General features: G+C 42.0%; 1 protein-coding gene across 7 annotated transcripts in view; it reads left to right on the top strand.

Moving 5' to 3' along the window:
* The window catches only part of SSH2 (slingshot protein phosphatase 2), a 280,902-nt gene that overhangs the window by 213,959 nt on the left and 46,705 nt on the right, over positions 1-20,238 (top strand). For 4 of the 7 annotated variants that reach the window (XM_002718906.5, XM_008270960.4, XM_008270961.4 and 1 more), the window contains 4 exons: positions 2,765-2,886; positions 14,393-14,461; positions 15,236-15,301; positions 19,293-19,487. In XM_002718906.5, coding sequence (XP_002718952.2) covers positions 2,765-2,886; positions 14,393-14,461; positions 15,236-15,301; positions 19,293-19,487 — 452 coding nt within the window. The remainder of the gene's footprint in view (positions 1-2,764; positions 2,887-14,392; positions 14,462-15,235; positions 15,302-19,292; positions 19,488-20,238) is intronic. The other 3 variants (XM_070061153.1, XM_051824583.2, XM_051824584.2) reach the window with 1 other exon arrangement.

Raw genomic sequence — 20,238 nt, 5'->3', positions numbered from 1 at the left:
ATGGATTAAAACTCAGTTTGTCTTCTGAAATGAGGAGCAGGGGTTATTTTCTTCAGAGGAAATTACCTCCAGAGCACATTTTCCTGGCTGCAAAGGATCTTATCATTGTATTACTGTTTTTGTTATTATTAACAATTAAAAGAAGGACCAGGAGGTGTAGTCTGTGAAGGCAGAAAGACAGTCTTTCTCCTCCACTTTTGAATCTTCAGCATCTATACTTAACGACATAGGTAAGTACTTGAGTGAATGTTGCCGAGAAGCCGTTTTACTTTATTTTAAAGTTTATAAAGCATCTTTTTGAACTTATTAAGAAAATTTCCAACATTTTAGAGGAAAAATATATCCTCATGGATTCTTTTATTTTTAAAGATTTATTTATTTATATGAAAGAGTTACACAGAGAGAGAAGGAGAGGCAGAGAGAGGTTTCCATCTGATGGTTCACTCCCCAGTTGCCACAACGGCCAGAGCTGCGCCAATCCAAAGCCAGGAGCCAGGAGCTTCTTCCTGGTCTCCTATACGTGTGCAGGAACTCAAGGCCTTGGACCATCTTCTACTGCTTTCCCAGGCCACAACAGAGAACTAGATTGGAAGTGGAGCAGCCGGGACTGAAACCAGTGCCCATGTGGAATGTTGGCACTGCAGGAAGTGACTTTACCAGCTACGCCACAGCACCAGCCCCCCTCATAGACTCTTTACTGGGCTTTAATAACCAGCAACACTTTGCCTTGCTTCTTTTATCTCCCTCTACCCCGACTTTTTGCTTTTATTGTTGGAATATTTTCAAAGATCAATAATTTTCAAATTTTTGTGAAAAAACCCACTTGTAGAAAATGCAGTTTTTATGAAGATTTATTGATTTACTTGAAAGGCAGAGTTACACACACGGGGAGTGGGGGAGAAAGAGAAATCTTCCATCTGCTGATTCACTCCCCAAATGGCCAGGATGGCCAGGGCTGGGCCATTCTGAAACTGAGAGGCAGGAATTCCATCTGGGTCTCCCATGTGGGTGCAGGGGCCCAAGGACTTGGGGCATCTTCTGTTGCTTTCTCAGGCTCATCAGTAGGGAGCTGGATCAGAAGTAGAGCAGCTGGGACTTGAACCAGCGCCCATATGGGATGCCATTATTGCAGGTGACGGCTTAACCCACTATACCACAGTGCAGGACCCCTGTTGTTGGACTATTTTAAAGTAAAACTCAGATACCATGTGGTTTCATTAAAGATGCTTAAGGAAAAAACATAGTAACTGCAATGCCGTTGTTATGCTAACAATAAATTCTTAATTTCATTTAAGACCTTATCCATATTCAGATTTTCTGAAGGCCTTTCAAAAAATAAATTAGCATTGGCCGGTACCGAGGCTCAGTAGGCTAATCCTCCACCTGCGGGCGCCAGCACACCAGGTTCTAGTCCTGGTCAGGGCGCCGGATTCTGTCCCGGTTGCTCCTCTTCCAGTCTAGCTCTCTGCTGTGGCCCGGGAGTGCAGTGGAGGATGGCCCAAGTGCTTGGGCCCTGCACCCCATGGGAGACCAGGATAAGTACCTGGCTCCTGGCTTCGGATCAGCGCAGTGCGCCGGCCGCGGCACACCAGCCGCAGCGGCCATTAGAGGGTGAACTAACGGTAAAGGAAGACCTTTCTCTCTGTCTCTCTCTCTCACTGTCCACTCTGCCTGTCAAAAAAAAAAAAAAAAAAAAAAAAAGAGCATTAAAAATTTTTGACAAAAAAATGGAAAGGCTTCTGAAAAACGAGTCTCTTAATTTTCACTGGACCTAAGGAAGAAAATCTGTAGTAGAGCACAGCCAGTAACTCTAGGTAATACTAATAGCTCTATACTGTAGTTATTTGTTGGAATTGCATCTGTGAGACAAGTACTATCATTTGTATACTTCACATTCTCTTCTTCAGTCTCTAGAATATAACTCTGTTCAGTTGATCAATACACAATGTATAATTATTCTAAAATATCACAGTGTACCCCAACAAAGAGATTATTATCTGTCAATTAGAGAAAAATAAAAGAACATGCTATGGTGAATATTTTGAAGTATGCTATAATTATTATGCTAATAATATTATGCTAATAGAAAACACTTAGTGAGCATTTACTGTATGCTAGGCTCTATGGTTTATATGCATTATTTAATAAGATTCAGAAAAACTCCTAACACATGGATATTATATTTCCCATCAGACACTTTAGTGACAAACTAATTTTTTTTTCTAAAGATTTATTTATTTATTTGAAAGGTAGAGTTACAGATACAGAGGGAGGGAGGGAGGGAGAGAGAGAGAGACAGAGACAGAGACAGAGACAGAGAGAGAGAGAGAAAGGTCTTCCATCCACTGGTTCACTCCTCAGATGGCTGCAACAGCCGGAGCTGGGCTGATCCAAAGCCAGGAGCCAGGCGCTTCTTTTGGGTCTCCCATGTGGGTGCAGGGGCCCAAGCACCTGGGCCATCTTCCATTGCTTTCCCAGGCCATAGCAGAGAGCTGGATCGGAAGTGGAGCAGCTGGTACTCAAACCAGCACCCATATGGGATGCTGGCACTGCAGGCAGCAGCTTTACCAATGTGCCACAGTGCCTTCCTCCATACCAAAGGTTTATAGTTAGTATACAGGTGAGCTGGGATTTGACTTCAGGTCTCCCAAATACTGACTCTGTTGCCTGAGTGTGCTTTATTAAGATGCTGATGTAAAATGGTGTATGATCTGAAATTAACCTTCTAAATTTCTTAATCTCTCTGTTGTTTGTTAACCTCCAGGCTGTAAGACTGGAAAGTACTTACCAGAATCGAACACGCTATATGGTAGTGGTTTCAACTAATGGTAGACAAGACACTGAAGAAAGTATTGTCCTAGGAATGGATTTCTCCTCTAACGACAGGTATGGTACCAAAAATTGCATGCCTGTGTGTGTGTGTGCGTGAGCGTGCGTGTGCGTGTGTGTTCAAAAACAGCTTTTTAAATAACCTTTTCCAGTTGTCTTTTTTTGTTGTTTTTGATTTTTCAGTTTACTTCATACATGTATGATTAACTCTGTGTTATATGAAGAGTTCACAAATAGTATGAAGGAAAAAAAACTGTTCCTCAATAGTCAAGACAAGGGCTCTTCAACTCATTGCTTCTCAAAGTGTCAATTTCAGTTCTACAGATTTCCTTTTAGGTACTCTATTAGTTATCACAGATCTGGGAGAAGTATTATATTTGTCCCTTTGGGACTGACTTATTTCACTAAGTATGATGTTTTCCAGATTCATCCGTGTTATTGCAAATGACCAGATTTCATTTTCTTTTTTTTAACCACTGTGTAGTATTCCCTAGTGTACATATCCCATAATTTCTTTATCCAGTCTTTGGTTGAATGGCATTTAGGTGAATTCATGTCTTAGCTATTGTGAATTGAGCTGCAATAAACATGGGGATGCAGATAACTCTTTCATATGCTGATTTCATTTCCCTTGGGTAGATTCCCAGGAGTGGGATTGCTGAGTCATATGGTAGTCTATATTCAGATTTTTGAGCTATCTCTATACTGTCTTCCATAGTGGCTTTACCAGTTTACATTCCTGCCAACAGTGGATTAGAGTTCTCTTTTCCCCACATCCTTGTCACCATTTGTTGTTTGTTGATTTCTGTATGAAAGCCATCGTAACTGGGGTGAGATGAAATCTCACTGTGGTTTTGATTTGCATTTCCCTGATGGCTAGTGATCCTGAACATTTTTTCATGTGTCTGTTGGCCATTTGGATTTCCTCTTTTGAAAAATCTCTGTTTCAGTCTTTTGCCCATCTCTTAACTGGGTTGTTTGTTTTGTCATTGTGGAGTTTCTTGATCTCTTTGTAGATTCTGGTTAATCCTCTATCAGTTGCATAGTTTGCAAATAATTTCTCCTATTCTGTCAGTTGCCTCTTCATTTTCCTGACTGTTTCTTTTGCAGTGCAGAAGCTTCTCAATTTGATGTAATCCCATTTGTTAATTTTGGATTTGATTGCCTGTGCCTCTGGGGTCTTTCCCAAGAACTCTTTGCCTGTTCCAATGTGTTGCAGGGTTTCTCCAATGATGACTAATAATTTGATGAAGTCGGGTCATAGATTTAGGTGTTTAATCCATTTTGAGTAGATTTTTGTTTAAGGTGTAAGATAGGGATCTTGCTTCATACTTCTGCATGTGGAAATCCAGTTTTCCCAGCACCATTTCTTGAAGATACTGTCCCTGCTCCAGGGATTGGTTTTAGGTCCTTTGTCAAATAAAAGTTGGTTGTAGATGCTTAGATTGATTTCTGGCATTTCTATTTTGTTCCATTGGTCTATCCATCTGTTTTTGTACCAGAACTAGACTGTTTTGATTACAGCTGCCCTGTAGTATGTCTTGAAATCTGGTATTGTGATACCTCTGGCTTTGTTTTTGTTGTATATGATTGCTTTAGCTATTTGGGGTCTCTGTGTTTCCATGTGAATTTTAGCATCATTTTCTCTAAATCTGAGAAAAATGTCATTGGTATTTTGATTGGGATTGCATTGAATCTGTAAATTGATTTTGGAAGAATGGACATTTTGATGATACTGATTCTTCCAATGCATGAAAATGGAAGATTTTTCCACTTTTTTGTATCTTCTCTTATTTCTTTCTTTAATATTTTGTAATTCTCATCATAGAGATCTTTGACATCCTTGGTTAAATTTATTCCAAGTTATTTGATTTTTTTTATAGCTATTGTGAATGGAATTGATCTTAGAAGTTCATTCTCAGCCGGCGCCGTGGCTCACTTGGCTAATCCTCTGCCTGTGGCGCCGGCACCCTGGGTTTTAGTCCCAGTTGGGGCACCGGGTACTAGTCCCAGTTGATCCTCTTCCAATCCATCTCTCTGCTGTGGCCCAGGAGGGCAGTGGAGGATGGCCCAAGTGCTTGGGTTCCTGCACCCACATGGGAGACTGGGAGGAAGCACCCGGCTCCTGGCTTTGGATTGGCATAGCGCGCCGGCCATAGTGGCCATTTGGGGAGTGAACCAACGGAAGGAAGACCTTTCTCTCTGCCTCTCTCTCACTGTCTATAACTCTGTCTCTCTCTCTCTCTCACTGTCTAACTCTGCCTGTCAAAGAAAAAAAAAAAGTTCATTCTCAGCCTTGGTATTGTCTGTGTATACATAGGCTGTTGATTTTTGTGTATTGATTTTATATCCTGCTACTTTACCAAACTCTTCTATGAGTTCCAATATTCTCTTAGTGGAGTCTTTTGGATTCCCTTTATATAGAATCATGTCATCTGAAAATAGGGATAGTTTGACTTCTTCTTTGCCAATTTGTATCCCTTTGATTTTTTTTTTTTTACTACAGAGTCAAAGATGTTTTGTGGTATCCAGTGTACCATTTTGCACTTTTTTTTTAAAGATGTATTTATTATTTGAAAGTCAGAGTTACACAGATAGAGAGGGAGGAGAAGCAGAGGGAGAGAGAGAGAGGCCTTGCATTCGATGGTTCACGCCCCAACTGGCCGCAATCTGGAGACAGGAGCTTCTTCTAGGTCTCCCATGTGAGTGCAGGGGCCCAAGGACGTCTTCTACTGCTTTCCCAGGCCACAGCAGAGAGCTGGATCGGAAGTGGAGCAGCTGGGACTCGAACTGGCACCCATATGGGATGCCAGCACTGCAGATGGCGGCTTTACCCTCTATGCCACAGCGCTGGCTCCCGAATTCTGTTGTTAAGGCTTTCTTCTGCTTCACCAATTTTGTTGTTAAAGCTTTCTACCACATTTTTTATTTGTTCTGTTGAATTCTTCATTTCTAAGATTTCATTTTGATTTCTCTTTAAGATCTCAATTTTGTGGGAGAAATTTTCTTTTATGTCATGTACAGATTTTGTTAGTGCATTTGCTTCTGATTTCTTCTATGTAATTTTTTTTAAAGATTTATTTATTTATTTGAAAGAGTTACAGAGAGGCATAAAGGTCTTCCATCCACTGGTTCTCTCCCCAGTTGGCCACCATAGCCAGAGCTGTGCCAATCTGAAGTCAGGAGCCAGGAGTTTCTTTTGGGTCTCTCATGCAGGTGCAGGGACCCAAAAACTTGGACCATCTTCTGCTGCTTTCCCAGGCCATAGCAGAGAGTTGGATTGGAAGTGGAGCAGCTGGGACTTGAACCAATGCCCCTATGGGATGCCGGCACTGCAGGTGGCGGCCTTGCCCGCTACACCACAGCACCAGCCCACTTCTGTTTAATCTTATGATCAATTTTTTGAATTCCATTTCTGGTATTTCTTCAATCTCATCATCTTCACAATCTAATATTGAAGTCTTGTGTTCTTTAGGGGTTGTCATGTTGTCTTCCTTATTCTTGTTTCTTGAGTTGGTGTGTTTGTTATTCTGCATTTGTGGAGATACTTGTTGGTTTCTACTTTTTTTTTTTTTTTTTTTTTTTTTTGCTGTGGTGGCTTTTATCTTAGTGCTTTCCCTCTGTTGATCAGTGGAATATCTGCTTTCAGTGAATACCTAGAGGTGTGTAGTAAGGTGGCCAGGAAGCTCTGTTCAGTTCTCCAGGGTAAAAGGTGTATCCAAGGTGACATACCCTGGTTTGGCGTGGTAAATGTCCTCCTTTTATTTTTTATTTATTTATTTTTTTATCAGAGAGGAGGTTTATTCTGCTCAGTTGAGCTTCTCTCCTCAAAGGAGACTGGGTATTACATTTATCCACTCTGCCCCAAGGACCACATGAAGAATCCGTGCTATCCTCAGTGTAAGCTCAGATTCCCCAGCAGTGGCCCTCACCTGCACAGCCCTGAGCGTGTGAACCTTCCACAGTGACAACCCAAAGTCGCAGCCACACCATGAGCCCTCACAGCCTCAGTTTTTTCACAGTCCTGGCACACAAGCCTGCCATGGTCATGAGCACCCGGCTGCCTGTCCGTTCTCCCCATCAGACTCAAGAGTCCACTCGGCGGGTTGCTGGGCTCTGTCACGAGTTGGTGCAGCTGTTATATATGTCCAAAATGGCACCTGCTCCTTATCAGCTTGTTACAGGATGTTGTTGCAGGGTGATCAGGGAGAGAGAAACATGCCCCTCTTTTCTTTTTTTCTCCTCTAGTTTGACAGGTACACTATCGCCATGGGGCTCCAAGCCGGGTTCTCTCTAGGCTCTTCCTGCAGCTTTATCACCAGTGGCTCGGCCTGCTGTAGTCTGGTCTCACTTCACTCTCCAGCACTGGTCCAGAGGCACTCAGCTGCTGGGGTCCTAAGTTGTGGGTGTCCAAGCTCTCCATGTAGGTCCTCTGTGTCCCTCTGGTTTATGTAGAGTTTCCTCTGCTGTTTTTCCCTAACTCCTTCCTGAGACTGCACTCTTTCTACTTTTTTTAAACTATCTTCTCTAGAGAAGTAAACTCCCTCCCTACTCCACCATCTTAATCCCCTCTCTCCAGTTGTCTTTTCTTTTTTTGTTTTTGTTTTTTACAGGCAGAGTGGACAGTGAGAGAGAGAGAGAGAGAGAGAGAGAGAGAAAGGTCTTCCTTTTTCCATTGATTCACCTCTCAATGACCACTGTGGCCAGCCCACCATGCTAATCCGAAGCCAGGAGCCAGGTGCTTCTCCTGGTCTCCCATGCGGGTGCAGGGCCCAAGTACTTGGGCCATCCTCCACTGCCTTCCCGGGCCACAGCAGAGAGCTGGCCTGAAAGAGGGGCAACCGGGACAGAATCCGGTGCCCCAACCAGGACTAGAACCCGGTGTGCCGGTGCCGCAGGCGGAGGATTAGACTATTGAGCCGCAGCGCCAGCCTCCAGTTTTCTTTTCAGTCCAAAGAATCTCATGTTTTTCTCCCATTAAAGGTCAAGATAAAACTAGAGAACATAAAAGTATCATGTGTGGTCTTGAGAGACAAGCATGTCTTTAATTGTGTATTCCTAGTTTATCACTATTCCTTACCCTTTTCCCATCTTTATATAATAATTTTATAAAACAAAATGGCTTAAGCTAGAAATCTCTCCCCCCAAAACTGTCTTTTCTTGACACTGTATTTTACTCAGTAATAATTTACTTAGATATGATTCGATATGATCTGTCCCTCGTGGTTGTGCATCTGTGGCCCTGGCTTCAGAAAGATCCCTCTTAAGCTCCTGTCTTTTACGTGTGTATCTACTGCTTGAAACCTTGCTTTTACCAAATCATATGCCCCTTTTCTCTTCTAGTTAAGGGCTGGGAGGAGGAGGAATGATTATTTCAACTCAAGGCAGAAACTTTTATAATCATGCGCCTTTGGCTTTAGCTGTACTTTCCATTCCATAATTTAAAATATCACACATTATACAGAACCAGACTTTTTTGTGTCCTTAATTCTTGTTGCTTTCCTTTTTTATTTTGCCACTTCTCCTGGAGAAATCTTAGGAAGACTGTGGAATGTGGCTGCTAAGCAGATCTTTACACTGTAGATAATAAGCCTCAGGAAATCCTGCCAGATGTCTCAAAGCATTGACTTCCTGGTTTAGGACTATAATGGAACTGTGGAATAACTAGGGGTGTGACCCAGGCCTGGAGAATTCAACCACAAAATAAGGAGGAGAGAGTGATTCTAATTATTCTGGTATTGGGGGAAGGAGATCACATTGTCACTAGAAAATTTCTCAGACAAGTGTTTACCTAAGCTTATTACATAGAAGTCAGTCTGAAAATGACTTGTGGGATCAAGGCCAGAGTTGTTAACTTGTATGCCACTTATAGCATGTAATTATATGCTCTGAATTTACACAGGCTTGTAAACCACATTTAAGAAGCTTTCTCCTACATGGTTTTAACTTCTGGTGACGTTAAAACAAAGGAGAGTGTTCAGTAAGCATTCTCCTGTAAGAGCACCTTCTGCATGTGTAGTCATTAGGATTTTAGGTCCTTTCTTTTGGGTTCTTACTCTTCAGATCTGTGCTTTCCAGATCTAGTAGTGGTAGCCACTAACTACATGTGGCTATTTAAATAAATAAAAGTTTCAGTTCCTAGTCATAACTAGGCACATTTCAGGTACTCAGTGGCCTGTGTAACTGGTGGCTTCCATATTGGACAAGACACGTAAAACATGTATAAAACATTTCCATTATTGTAGAAAGGTCAGTTAGACAGCACTGTTTCTGCTCATATTTTTTATGTTCAGTTTTTTTGTGGGTTGAAGAGCATGTAAAACAGGAACTGGTGCTGCATGGAAACTTCAGTAGTCTTCCCCTCAAGACAGAAGGTAGTAACTGCAGACTCTCCTGACCCAGGGTATGAGCTGTCAGATGTCGAGTGTTTTCTCTTTCACTTTATCCTAAACTGTATCAGAAAGAATGCTTCTTAATAAAGTAAGTGCCCGATAATTTATCCTCAGTGAACATCATCTGTCTTACATAATAAGTCCTGCCTGAATCATATCTGCCAGGTATCACTAACAAAAGGAAATTTTAGTTTATAGAAGGCAAAATGAGATATGAAAAACTAGAAATTAGTTTTTATTCTGTGGTTTTCAAAATGCACTGGATATATTGTGTTACAAACTATCATTCACTCCCCAAATGGCCCCAGTGGCTGGGGCTGTGCCAGGCTGAAGCCAGGAGCCTGGAGCTTCTTCCCAGTCTGCCACATGGATATAAGAGCCCAAGCACTTGGGCATCTTCTGCTGCTTTCCCAGGTACATTAGCAGGGAGCTGGGTCCTAAGTAGAGCAGCTGGGTCTCGAACCAGCTGCCATATGGGATGCCCAGTGGCAGCAGCACAGATGGAGGCCTAACCTGCTACATCATAATGCCAGCCCTCTAAAAATACATCTTTTAAGAGAGAGACAAAGAGAGGTCCCATCTGCTGGTTCACTCCTCAGATGCCCATAATGTCCAGGGCCAGGCTGGACCAGGCCAAAGCTGACACACTTCATGTCTACCATGTGGGCATCAGGGACCTAGCTGTTTGAACCATCATTTGCTTTCTCCTATGGTCCACATCAGCAGGAAGCTGGAATAAAGAACCAAGGCTCAAACCAAGGGACTCCATTATGGGATAAGAATATCTTAAATGTGGGGCTGGAGCTGTGGCACAGCAGGTTAACACCCTGGCCTGAAGTGCCAGCATCCCATATGGGCGCTTCAAACCGGGTTTGAGACCCGGTTGCTCCACTTCCGATCCAGCTCTCTGCTATGGCCTGGGAAAGCAGTAAAAGATGGCCCAAGTCCTTGGGCCCCTGCACCCACGTGGGAAACCCAGAAGAAGCTCCTGGCTCCTGGCTTCGGATCAGCACAGCTCCGGCCGTTGTAGCCAATTGGGGAGTGAACCAACGGATGGAAGACCTCCCCCTCTCCCTCCCTCCCTTTCTCCCTCCCTCTCTCTCTCTCTCTGCTTCTCCTGCTCTCTGTGTAACTCTGACTTTCAAATAAATAAATAAATCTTTAAAAAAAGAGAATATCTTAAATTGCTTCTAAACTCCTAGGCCAAACACCTGCTTTCATTTTGTTTTTTAATTTCTCTTTTTGGGGCCATTGTGGCACAGTGGGTTAAGTCACCACTTAGAACACCAGCATCTCATGTCAAAGCACCAGCTGGAGACCTGCTGATCCATTTCCTATCCAACTCCCTGCCAATGTCCCTGGGAAAGCAATAGAAGATGACACAAGTTTGTGGGCCTCTGCCACCAACATGGGCAACCTAGATTAAGTTATGGAGTTCCTGGCTCCTGGCTTCAGCTTGACCCAACCTGCATAATGCAGCCATTTGGGAGTGAACCTACAGTAGAGGATATCTCTCTCTCTCTCTCTTCCTCTCTCTCACACACCCCCATCCTGTCTCTCAAAAAGCAAGTATTTGTTGGATGGGATGAGTATGAGTGTATGCTAAAATAATTAGATATAGTTAAATAGAGAAAAATCTCATTAGACTCACGTAAACTGTACAAAAATACCAAGTGTGCCTAACCTGGGCCCCTTTTTGCTATTGTGTGATAAAGCTACTACTTTATTTTAAAAAGCATTCTGACCTGAATACAAGCCAGAGATGTGATATTACTTCCCACATACCATTCAGTCTTGTTCACAGGCTGACTGGTATCTGGTTACGAGCTCATTTTTTGAAGCTTCTGTATAGTTCATTTCTAGATTTGTCACAGGGCTTCCAACCATCCATATTTATATTCCAAATTATATTTCTTGCCAGGACCTTGTCTAAGCACTCAATAAATAAAAAACAGAAACTACTTTAATATAACCCCATGCCATCTTGGGAAGCAATTTTCAAAGCCAGTTTTCTGTGTGTTCACCTCATCTACTCAGTTGTCTTAGTTGCTCTTGGACTCTAGCATTATACCTATGCTTTTGGTGGTCAAGCTCAGGCTCTTAGTGAGGATAAGCTGTTCTAGTTTTGATCTGGATCTTCTATGCTCTGGAATCAGTAGCAGAGTGTTGAGTAACAGACTAGCAAGTGTACTGAACAGCCCAACTAGGGGTGGCCTTCTTCAGCTTTTCAATGACTCCAGAAATTAAAGTTTTATATTCTTCATGTGGTTCCTATTATTGTTTTAAGAATTGTTTATTTCAAAGGTAGAGATACAGAAAGAAAGAGATCTTCCATCCACTGGTTCATGCTCCAGATGGCCTCAACGGTCAAGGATGGACCAGGCTGAACCCAGGGACAAGGAACTCTGTTCAGGTCTCTCACTTGGGTGGCAAGAGCCCGAGTACTTGAGCCACCTTCTGCTTTCTCAGACACATTAGCAGGGAGCTGAATCAGAAGCAGAGCAACCGGAACTCAAACCAGTGCTCTGATACGGGGTGCTTGGTGTCAGAAGTGGCAGTTTAAACTGCTGTGGCACAGCACAGGCCCTTCGTGTTTTTAAAGATTTATTATTTATTTGAGAGGCAGAGTTACAGAGAGAGGGGTCTTCCATCCACTGGTTCACTCCTCAAATGGCCACAATGGCTGGAGCAGGCTGATCCAAAGCCAGGAACCAGGAGCTTCTTCCAAGTCTCCCATGTGGGTGCAGGGACCTAAGTACTTGGACCATGTTCCATTGCTTTCCTAGGCCATTAGCAGAGAGCTGGATCAGAAGAGGAGTATCCAGGGCATGAACCAGCACCATATGGGATGCAGGCACTGCATGAGAAGGCTTAACCTACTCTGCTACAATGCTGGCCCCATTATCAGCATTTTAAGATGAAGAAATTAGGGGCCAGCATTATGGCATAGCGGGCTAAGCTGCCACCTGTAACACTAGCATCCAATATGGCTGCTGATTCAAATCCCAACAGTTCCACTTCTGACCCAGCTCCCTGCTAATGCATCTGGTAAAGCAGTGGAAGATGGCCCAAGTCCCTGGGCCCCTGCCACTCACATAGGAGACCCGAAGAAGCTCTTGGCTCTTGGCTTCAGCCTGACCCCACACTGGTTGTTGTGGCCAGTTGGGAATGAATGAGCAGATGGAAAATACCTCTCTCTCAGTCTTTCCTTCTTTCTCTATGTAATTCTGCCTTTCAAATAAGTAAATAAATATTTAAAAAAATAAAGAACTACCCTTTTGTTGGTTGTTGACATTCCTATTAACTACATTTCAGCATGCTAGTTTAGTGCATAGTTACCAAGCATAGTTTTATTTATTTAATTTTTTAGAAAGATACTTTATATTTTTAAAGATTTATTTATTTATTTGAAAGAGTTACACAGAGAGAGAAAGAGATGGATGGGCAGAGAGAGAGGTCTTCCATCTGCTGGCTCACCCCCCAATTGGCCTCAACGGCTAGAGCTGCACCTGTCTGAAGCCAGGAGCTTCCTCTGGGTTTTCCCACGTGGGTGCAGGGGCCCAGGACCTGGGCCATCTTCTACTGCTTTCCCAGGCCACAACAGAGAGTTGGATCAGAAGTGGAGCAGCCAGGACTCGAACCGGCACCCATATGGGATGCTGGCACTGCAGGCGGCGACTTAACCCACCATGCCACAGTGCCAGCCCCACATAGTTTTATTTAAGTTGTGGCTGGTTTCTCTAACTTGATCACAAGTGATCAATAATTACTTTTTAAATTCCCTTATCCTTTTACATTATTGTATTCTCATGTTAAGTGAATCTCATGTTAAGTGAAACCTCAGAATTAAGCAAATCAATCATTCTAAAGTCTTCAATTGCCAGCAGTGGTTCTTGGTTTTAGAAATAACCCTTGGAGGGACTGGCATTATGGACCAGCATTGTATATGAGTTCAGTTCGAGTCTTAATGCACCTGAGAAAGCTCCAGAAGATGGTCCAGATGCTTGAGCCCTGCCACCCCCATGGGAGACCCAGATAGAATTTTAGCCTCTGTCTTTGGTTTGGCCCAGCTATAGCCGTTGCAGCCATTTGGGAGTAAACCAATGGATGGAAGATCTATCTCTCGCTCTATTTATTTGAAAGGCAGTTACAGAGAAAGATAGAAGAAAATTGATTGATCTGTCTTCTGTCTGCTGGTTCACTCCCCAAATGGCTGCAACATCTGGGACTGGGCCAGGCTGAAGCCAGGGACCAGGAGCTTCTTTTGTGTCTCCCACACAAGTGCAGGAGTTCAAGGACTTGGGCCCTCCTCTGCTGCTTTCCCAGGCCATTAGCAGGAAGGTGGATCAGAAGTGGAGCAGCCAAAACTCAAACTGGAGCCCGTATGGGATGCTGCCACTGCAGGCAGAGGCTTAACCTTCTGTACCAGAGTGCAGGCCCCATAAATAAATCTTAAATAATAATAATAATCCCTGGGGCCCAGTGTTGTACTACAGTGGGTTAAGCAACTGCCTAAAATGCCAGGATCCCATTTGCACCAGTTCAAGTTCCAGCTTCTGATCCAGTTCCCTGCTATGTGCCTGGAAAAATAGTAGAAGATGGCCCAAGTACTTCGGCCTGCGCCATCTATGTGGAAGACACAGATGTAGTTTCAGACTTGTGACTCCAGCCTGGGCCAGCTCTGGCCATTGTAGCCTTTTGGGGAATGAACCAGCTAATGGAAGATCTCTTTCTCTGTCTTTCCCTCTAGCTCTGTAATTCTGCTTTTCAAAAATTAGTAAAACCTTAAAGAGAGAGAGGAGAAAGCAAAACAGAGAAAGAATGAATCAGTCCTTAGAGTTGTGTTGGATGCTGTACCATGGGTTTATACCTGCTAAATATAAGCCAGCAGTAATTGTCTAGAATTTTTAGGTAGTGGCTATTTGCAAGGCAGCAATACAGGGAGCTCAGTCAGTAAGTTCTGTTTGGTAAATGCCTAAGGAACTGACTGACCATCTCTTTAAAACAGCTCTTGACAATGTGGATAGGATTGATTGTCATATGATAGAAATTTCTCCACTGTAATACTTATGCCAGAATTCAGAGCTTTATCCTTAGTGTTGCAAGAGTTAATAAAAGACTACTTCCAGGTGAAACTGGAGGTAACTTATGGATAATTTCTTGTCTTGCAGTAGCACTTGTACCATGGGCTTAGTCCTTCCTCTCTGGAGTGACACCCTAATTCATTTGGATGGTGATGGGTAAGTTTTCTCTTTTTATTCTCCTACATAAAGCCAAGGCATGAGGTTCCATCTTAGTGCCCGTTCATTCAGCTGAATGGGAAGCCCATTGTGTCCAACTCAGCTGTCATGTCAGCAGCTCAATGACTCCTTTAAAACTCTGTTTTGTAAAGTGGAGTAAAAAATAAGCTTGCCAGTGTCTCTCACTTCTGTTCTTTTAGACCTACTGTGGTAGAAATCTAAACAAAGAAGAACTAGTTTGTTGGCTCACTCTTTAAGCATGTGTGGCTGTTGCAATGCTCTCCCAGAGGATGATATGTTCTGTTTCAAATAACCTCTTGCTGCCTTTGCCAGCTGTCAGCCTACAGTATAACCCCTTTCCTGTGCCAGTTCCTTCCAGTGTCCCCCACCCCCACCCCCACCTCCTGGTGTTTTTAGAATGTATCCCCAAGAGGCTAAGATGTTTGCTCCAGTTTATAAAAACCAGTGTCAGGTTTGCTAAGAACTCACAAGACTTCCAAATAGAAACATACAGAACAGTTTGTTCATAGCTACAGCTGGGAAACTGTATGTAGTTCCCTAACCCCACATGGTGTTTCATTTGTTTTGCCTAGCAGATAAAATCAGACAATTTGTTGAAGCTTTTTAGTCAGTTTGTATACTCTGGTCCTACTTGAAGTGTCTGATGATTTCCTTCTACTGAGCCAGCTGTTGCTAGCCTGGAAAGCAACCTTCTCAGACTGAAATAACCTACTCTCATGTGTGGATCTTTGTCTTGTTCTCTTTTCTCTTTAGTGGGTTCAGCGTATCAACAGATAACAGAGTTCACATATTCAAACCTGTGTCTGTACAGGCAATGTGGTAAGGTGAATTTTAATATCTCTACAAGTAAAGATTTTTGATATGTTGTTGACGCATTATTTTCTGAAAAGTAGTATTTGAAATGGTACAATTTGGTATATGAGAAGACTGTATGTGATCTGTTTGTGTTTATAGGATTTTGTATGATCTGTTTGTGTAGTCATAATAAAAACGTAGAATTTGAGTGTTGATGAACAAGTGAAAATCAGAAGTATCTTTGGCTCTGGAAGAGACTTCATGGATCCCATAGCCATTTGGGACTGAGTTTTACAGAAAGTCATTGACTAAGTTAGTTACTTAGCCTCAGAACCAAGTCTAGAACATCACACTGCTATGTATGGTCTCTCTCAGTTTCTTAAGGTGATCAAGGGTACCACTGACTATCAGATAGATATCCGTTGAAATTGCTGGTGATTATTTGCATAATACAAATAAAGCTTAGAGAAAACCTTATAGTTGTTAATAATTATCAGCTGTTGTGCTGACACTTTTGGATTATTTATGCCAGGTACTTTACCTAGATTATATTTAATCATCAACCACTAAAAATAATGTGATTAGCCCCTTATTATAGTTGAGAGAACTGAGGCCTTAGAGAACTTATGTAAATGCCCTGAGAGTGTCTCTTACATTTGGACAGAATAGATTCTTACTTTCTTGTTTGAAATTATCTAGAAAATGATCTAATATAACTGGAAAATCATGTGACTCCTTGGAGTCCATTGCCTAATCGGGTATTTAAATTTCAGTCTCTTAATTCAGCTGCCTGTGCTGTAGCAAAGAAGTCCCCATGAGGAGTGGAATGGACAGGAGGTAACCAAAACAAGAAATAAAGAAGCCTGGAAAAGACTCCAGGGAGATAATCTACCCCTGAATAACAGAATTCACAGGGTTGAAGTGGATGGAGTCCTAAGAGTCACTGAACAATTAACAGTTTTATCATTTAGTGCAGTTATTGAGGTGGCACAGAGTTTCAGATTAGGGCATGTTTCACAAATGAATTTCTCATGGAAAACTTAAGACCTCCTTTATTATTTAACTAAGGTTCAGTTAAATTTAACTGTGTTTCCAGAAACAAAGCAAAAGCATACAGCAGTAAGTACAATACCATAAATTACTGTTTTCAGGTATATTTTGTAGAGCAGGACAACGCAGTCTTAATTTAAGTAATAACTTTAGATCGAGTTTTCATGTTCTAAATCAGACTGAATAGTCCTATCTCTGTTAGCTCATTGCACAATAAACGTTTTCTGTGTACCACATGGAGAATAGTGAACTGAAAGTAATAGAAAAAAAAAAAAATAGATGCTCTGTGCATCAAAGCAGCGTTTAGACCAGGTGTTTCCTTGACAGGAAGGTAGCTGCTGCAGCCTCACACTCCTATACACAGCTAAAATATCTGAGGTGGCCTTGAGTGTGCTCCAGGGCCAGTTACAAAAGACTCTGTGGCTTATGCTTTTGAAGCGTGTATTTTTTGAACCATGTATTTCCTGGAAAGGAAACATGTGTTGCATTACACTGAGCTGGCCCTTACCTTTGAATCTGGGTAATCCAACTGAAATTATATGAAAATTTGGCTTACTTTGAATGATAGCTTTTTTTTTTAAACTTTTATTTAATGAATATAAGTTTCCAAAGTACAGCTTATGGATTACAATGTCTTCCCCCCCTAACTTCCCTCCCACCCACAACCCTCCCCTTTCCCGCTCCCTCTCCCCTTCCATGAATGATAGCATTTTTAAAAGGTTCTGCAATCTTGTTTTTAAGGGAAAAATTGTTTCCCTAATAAAAATGGACTGGCATGTTACTCTCCTATTAATTTGGCTTTTAAAAGTTTTCTCTTAGCTTACCTAATATGGAGTTGACAAGAATCAAGAAACAGACACTGTCATTTACTTTTGGTGGTAAAAGAATAATCTGGAGTAACCTTTCTGGAGAGTGATTTGCCAGTATGCCATTGTCATTTGGCATACTCTTTGACCTAGTAATTCTAATAAGAATTTACTCTAAATTAATAACCATAGATGTATAAAAAGATTTTTAGCTATAAGAATGTTTTTCAGTGTTCCAGGAATAGCAGAAAAGTAGAAAACAATTTAAATGTCTGAAAAATATTATAATTAAAATATGATACATCTAAGTTAGTTGCATCTAAGTTAATAAATATGCAAATTATCTAGTTGAATATATATATTGTAATGATTTTATTTTCTTTGAAAGAGTTAGAGAGAGGTAGAGCCAGAGAGAAAGAGGTCTTCCATTCTGCTGGTTCACTCCCCAAATGACTGCAATGGCCAGAGCTGAGCTGATCCGAAGCCAGGAGCCTCTTCCAGGTCTCCAGTATGGGTTCAGGGGCCCAAGGACTTGGACCATCTTTTACTGCTTTCCCAGGCCATAGCAGAGAGCTGGATCGGAAGAGGTGCAGCTGGGACTTAAACTGGCACCCATATGGGATGACGGCGCTGCAGGCTGGGGCTTTAACCCACTGCTCCACAGCGCCGGCCCCTGAATGTATATTGACGTAGAATGATGTTGATGCCAAGCTGAAAAGTAAAAGAACAACTTATAAATGGTATACAGAATATATTCATTTTTTTAATTATGTCTCTGTGCATAGACAAAAAGACTGAAAAGTTCTACACTGAAACTTTAATATTGTTTGGTTCTGGAATTTACAGGATTTTGGGGGGCGGGGGGATTATAGGATATTTCTTTTTATCTGAAGTTCCTACATTTTTTGAAGTGAACATGGACAACTTTTATTATGAGGGAAAAGAGATTTAAAAAACATTTCTAAGAAAAAGGTATCAGGGGCCAGTGCTTTGGCTTAGTGAGTAAAGCTACCGCCTGCAGTACCAGCATCCCATATGGGCGCTGGTTCAAGTCCCACTGCTGCATTTCCAATCCAGCTCTGTGCTATAGCCTGGGAAGACAGTAGAAGATGGTCCAAAGTCCTTGGACCCCTGCATCCATGTGGGAGACCCAGAAGAAGCTCCTGGCTCCTGGCTCCTGGCTTTGAATCAGCCCAGTTCCGGCTGTTGTGGCCATTTGGGGAGTCCACCAGATGGAAGACTTTTCTGTCTTTGCCTCTGCTTTTTTGTAACTCTGCCTTTCAAATAAATTAATTAATTAAAAAAAAGGGGGGGGAGAAGAAAAAGGTACCAGTGGATTACCCATAACTCATACTGTCTTTTTCCCTTGGGAAAGAAACATTTGTGGATAATTAATAAAGCATTTGATTCACAAACACTAAGTGAGCTCTAAGAAGTAGTTATTCTTTTAGGCCATTGAGATCCAGTAGTAAACCAACTATATAGAGAGGTCCTTGTCTTGTATAACTTACTTCCTAATGTTTCTGGCTTAAGCCTTTCCCTAGCATATAACCAAAAAGGTATCAGTTCAGAATCACAAAGTTTAATTATCTCAGAATAACCACAGCAGTTTTTAGAATGTAGCTCATGTGTATGAATCATTGGTTTATAGAGATTAGGAAACAAAGGCAGCAAGAATATTCAGTGACGTTAGATCAGTATTTCCTGGACATTAGACATGGACTCAATGCCTAGGGATGTCTAGCTCTGTGACCTTTGTGGAACTTCTAAGAATCACAAAAAATATATAGTTTAATAGGATTCTGTGCCAAGGGAAATAAATTTTCATATAGTAAATTGTTGAAATCTTCACTCTACTGTGATAGAGCACGGCTACAGCTGTAAGATCATGAGTGCAGTAGATTCCTAGATCTATTTTTCACTGGTGAGTTGCCATTTCTTCTTCCCCCTGACCCCTTAGTTTAATGACGTGCTCTATATGTCTAGTCTTTGCTATGGCTGGATAATATGGTATAATCGGAATTGAACAATCTTGAATTTCAGGGAGCAGATTTTTCCAGAGGCTAAATTCTATAAAATTTAAAAGTTGGAGTTTGGGGTAATACGTGAGTTATTGGCCTTTTGGTACCCCAAGGTTCTACAGTGCTCGTGTATTTCAGGTCCGCACTACAGAGTTTACACAAAGCTTGTGAAGTGGCCAGAATGCATAACTACTACCCAGGGAGCCTATTTCTCACTTGGGTGAGTTATTATGAGAGCCATATCAACTCAGATCAGTCCTCAGTCAATGAATGGAATGCTATGCAGGATGTGCAGTCTCACCGACCCGACTCTCCAGCTCTCTTCACAGACATGTAAGTCAGTTTACTGAGGATTATGGTTGTCCTCTCTGTTGTTCCCTGGGGTTCATGGGTAGCATATTGCTCCCTGATCTTTTCTCTGGCAATTAACCTTATCCAGTGATATGTCGCTGTCTTTACCATACTTCTTCCACATGTCATTTCTGTTGCCTACAAAGGTCTTAAATCTTATCAGTAAGTCAAAGGACTTTGACTTCCTGGCACAATGGAGCCTCCATAGTCAAGAACAACAATATCAAAATTTTGCTTTTCCGAGTCTACAAATTTGAGTTTAAAAGAACTAAAGTTTGAATTTGTATTATCTGTGGAAGAAGCATTTGCTAAACAGTTTAATGACATAAAGAAGCTTTAAGGGGGCCAACCTGCAGCGCCAGCATCCCGTATGGACTCCTCCACTTCCCATTCAGCTCCCTGCTGATGTGTCTGGGAAAACAGCGCTAAAACTGGCCCAAGGCCTTGGGCCCCTGCACCCACGTGGGAGACCTGGAAGAAGCTCCTGGCTCCTGGCCTCAGATCGGCTGAGCTCAGCTCATCTCTGGCAATTGGAGCCATTTGGGAAGTGAACCAGTGAATGCAAGACATCTCTGTCTCTACCTCTCACTCTTAACTCTGTCTTAAGTAAATAAATGTTTTAAAAAAGCTTTTAGAAGGAGATGTGTAATGCTTAAGAAAATAAGAGTATTTTCAGTCATTTTAAAAGAATGCCTAGGTTGTTAAGCTACTTTTAAACTGATTTTATCATTCA

The sequence above is a fragment of the Oryctolagus cuniculus genome, chromosome 17 (assembly GCF_964237555.1).
Source record: "Oryctolagus cuniculus chromosome 17, mOryCun1.1, whole genome shotgun sequence".
Lineage (NCBI taxonomy): Eukaryota > Metazoa > Chordata > Mammalia > Lagomorpha > Leporidae > Oryctolagus > Oryctolagus cuniculus.
Note: the sequence above shows the minus strand (reverse complement) of the source record. Positions and strands in the feature narration are given on the sequence as shown.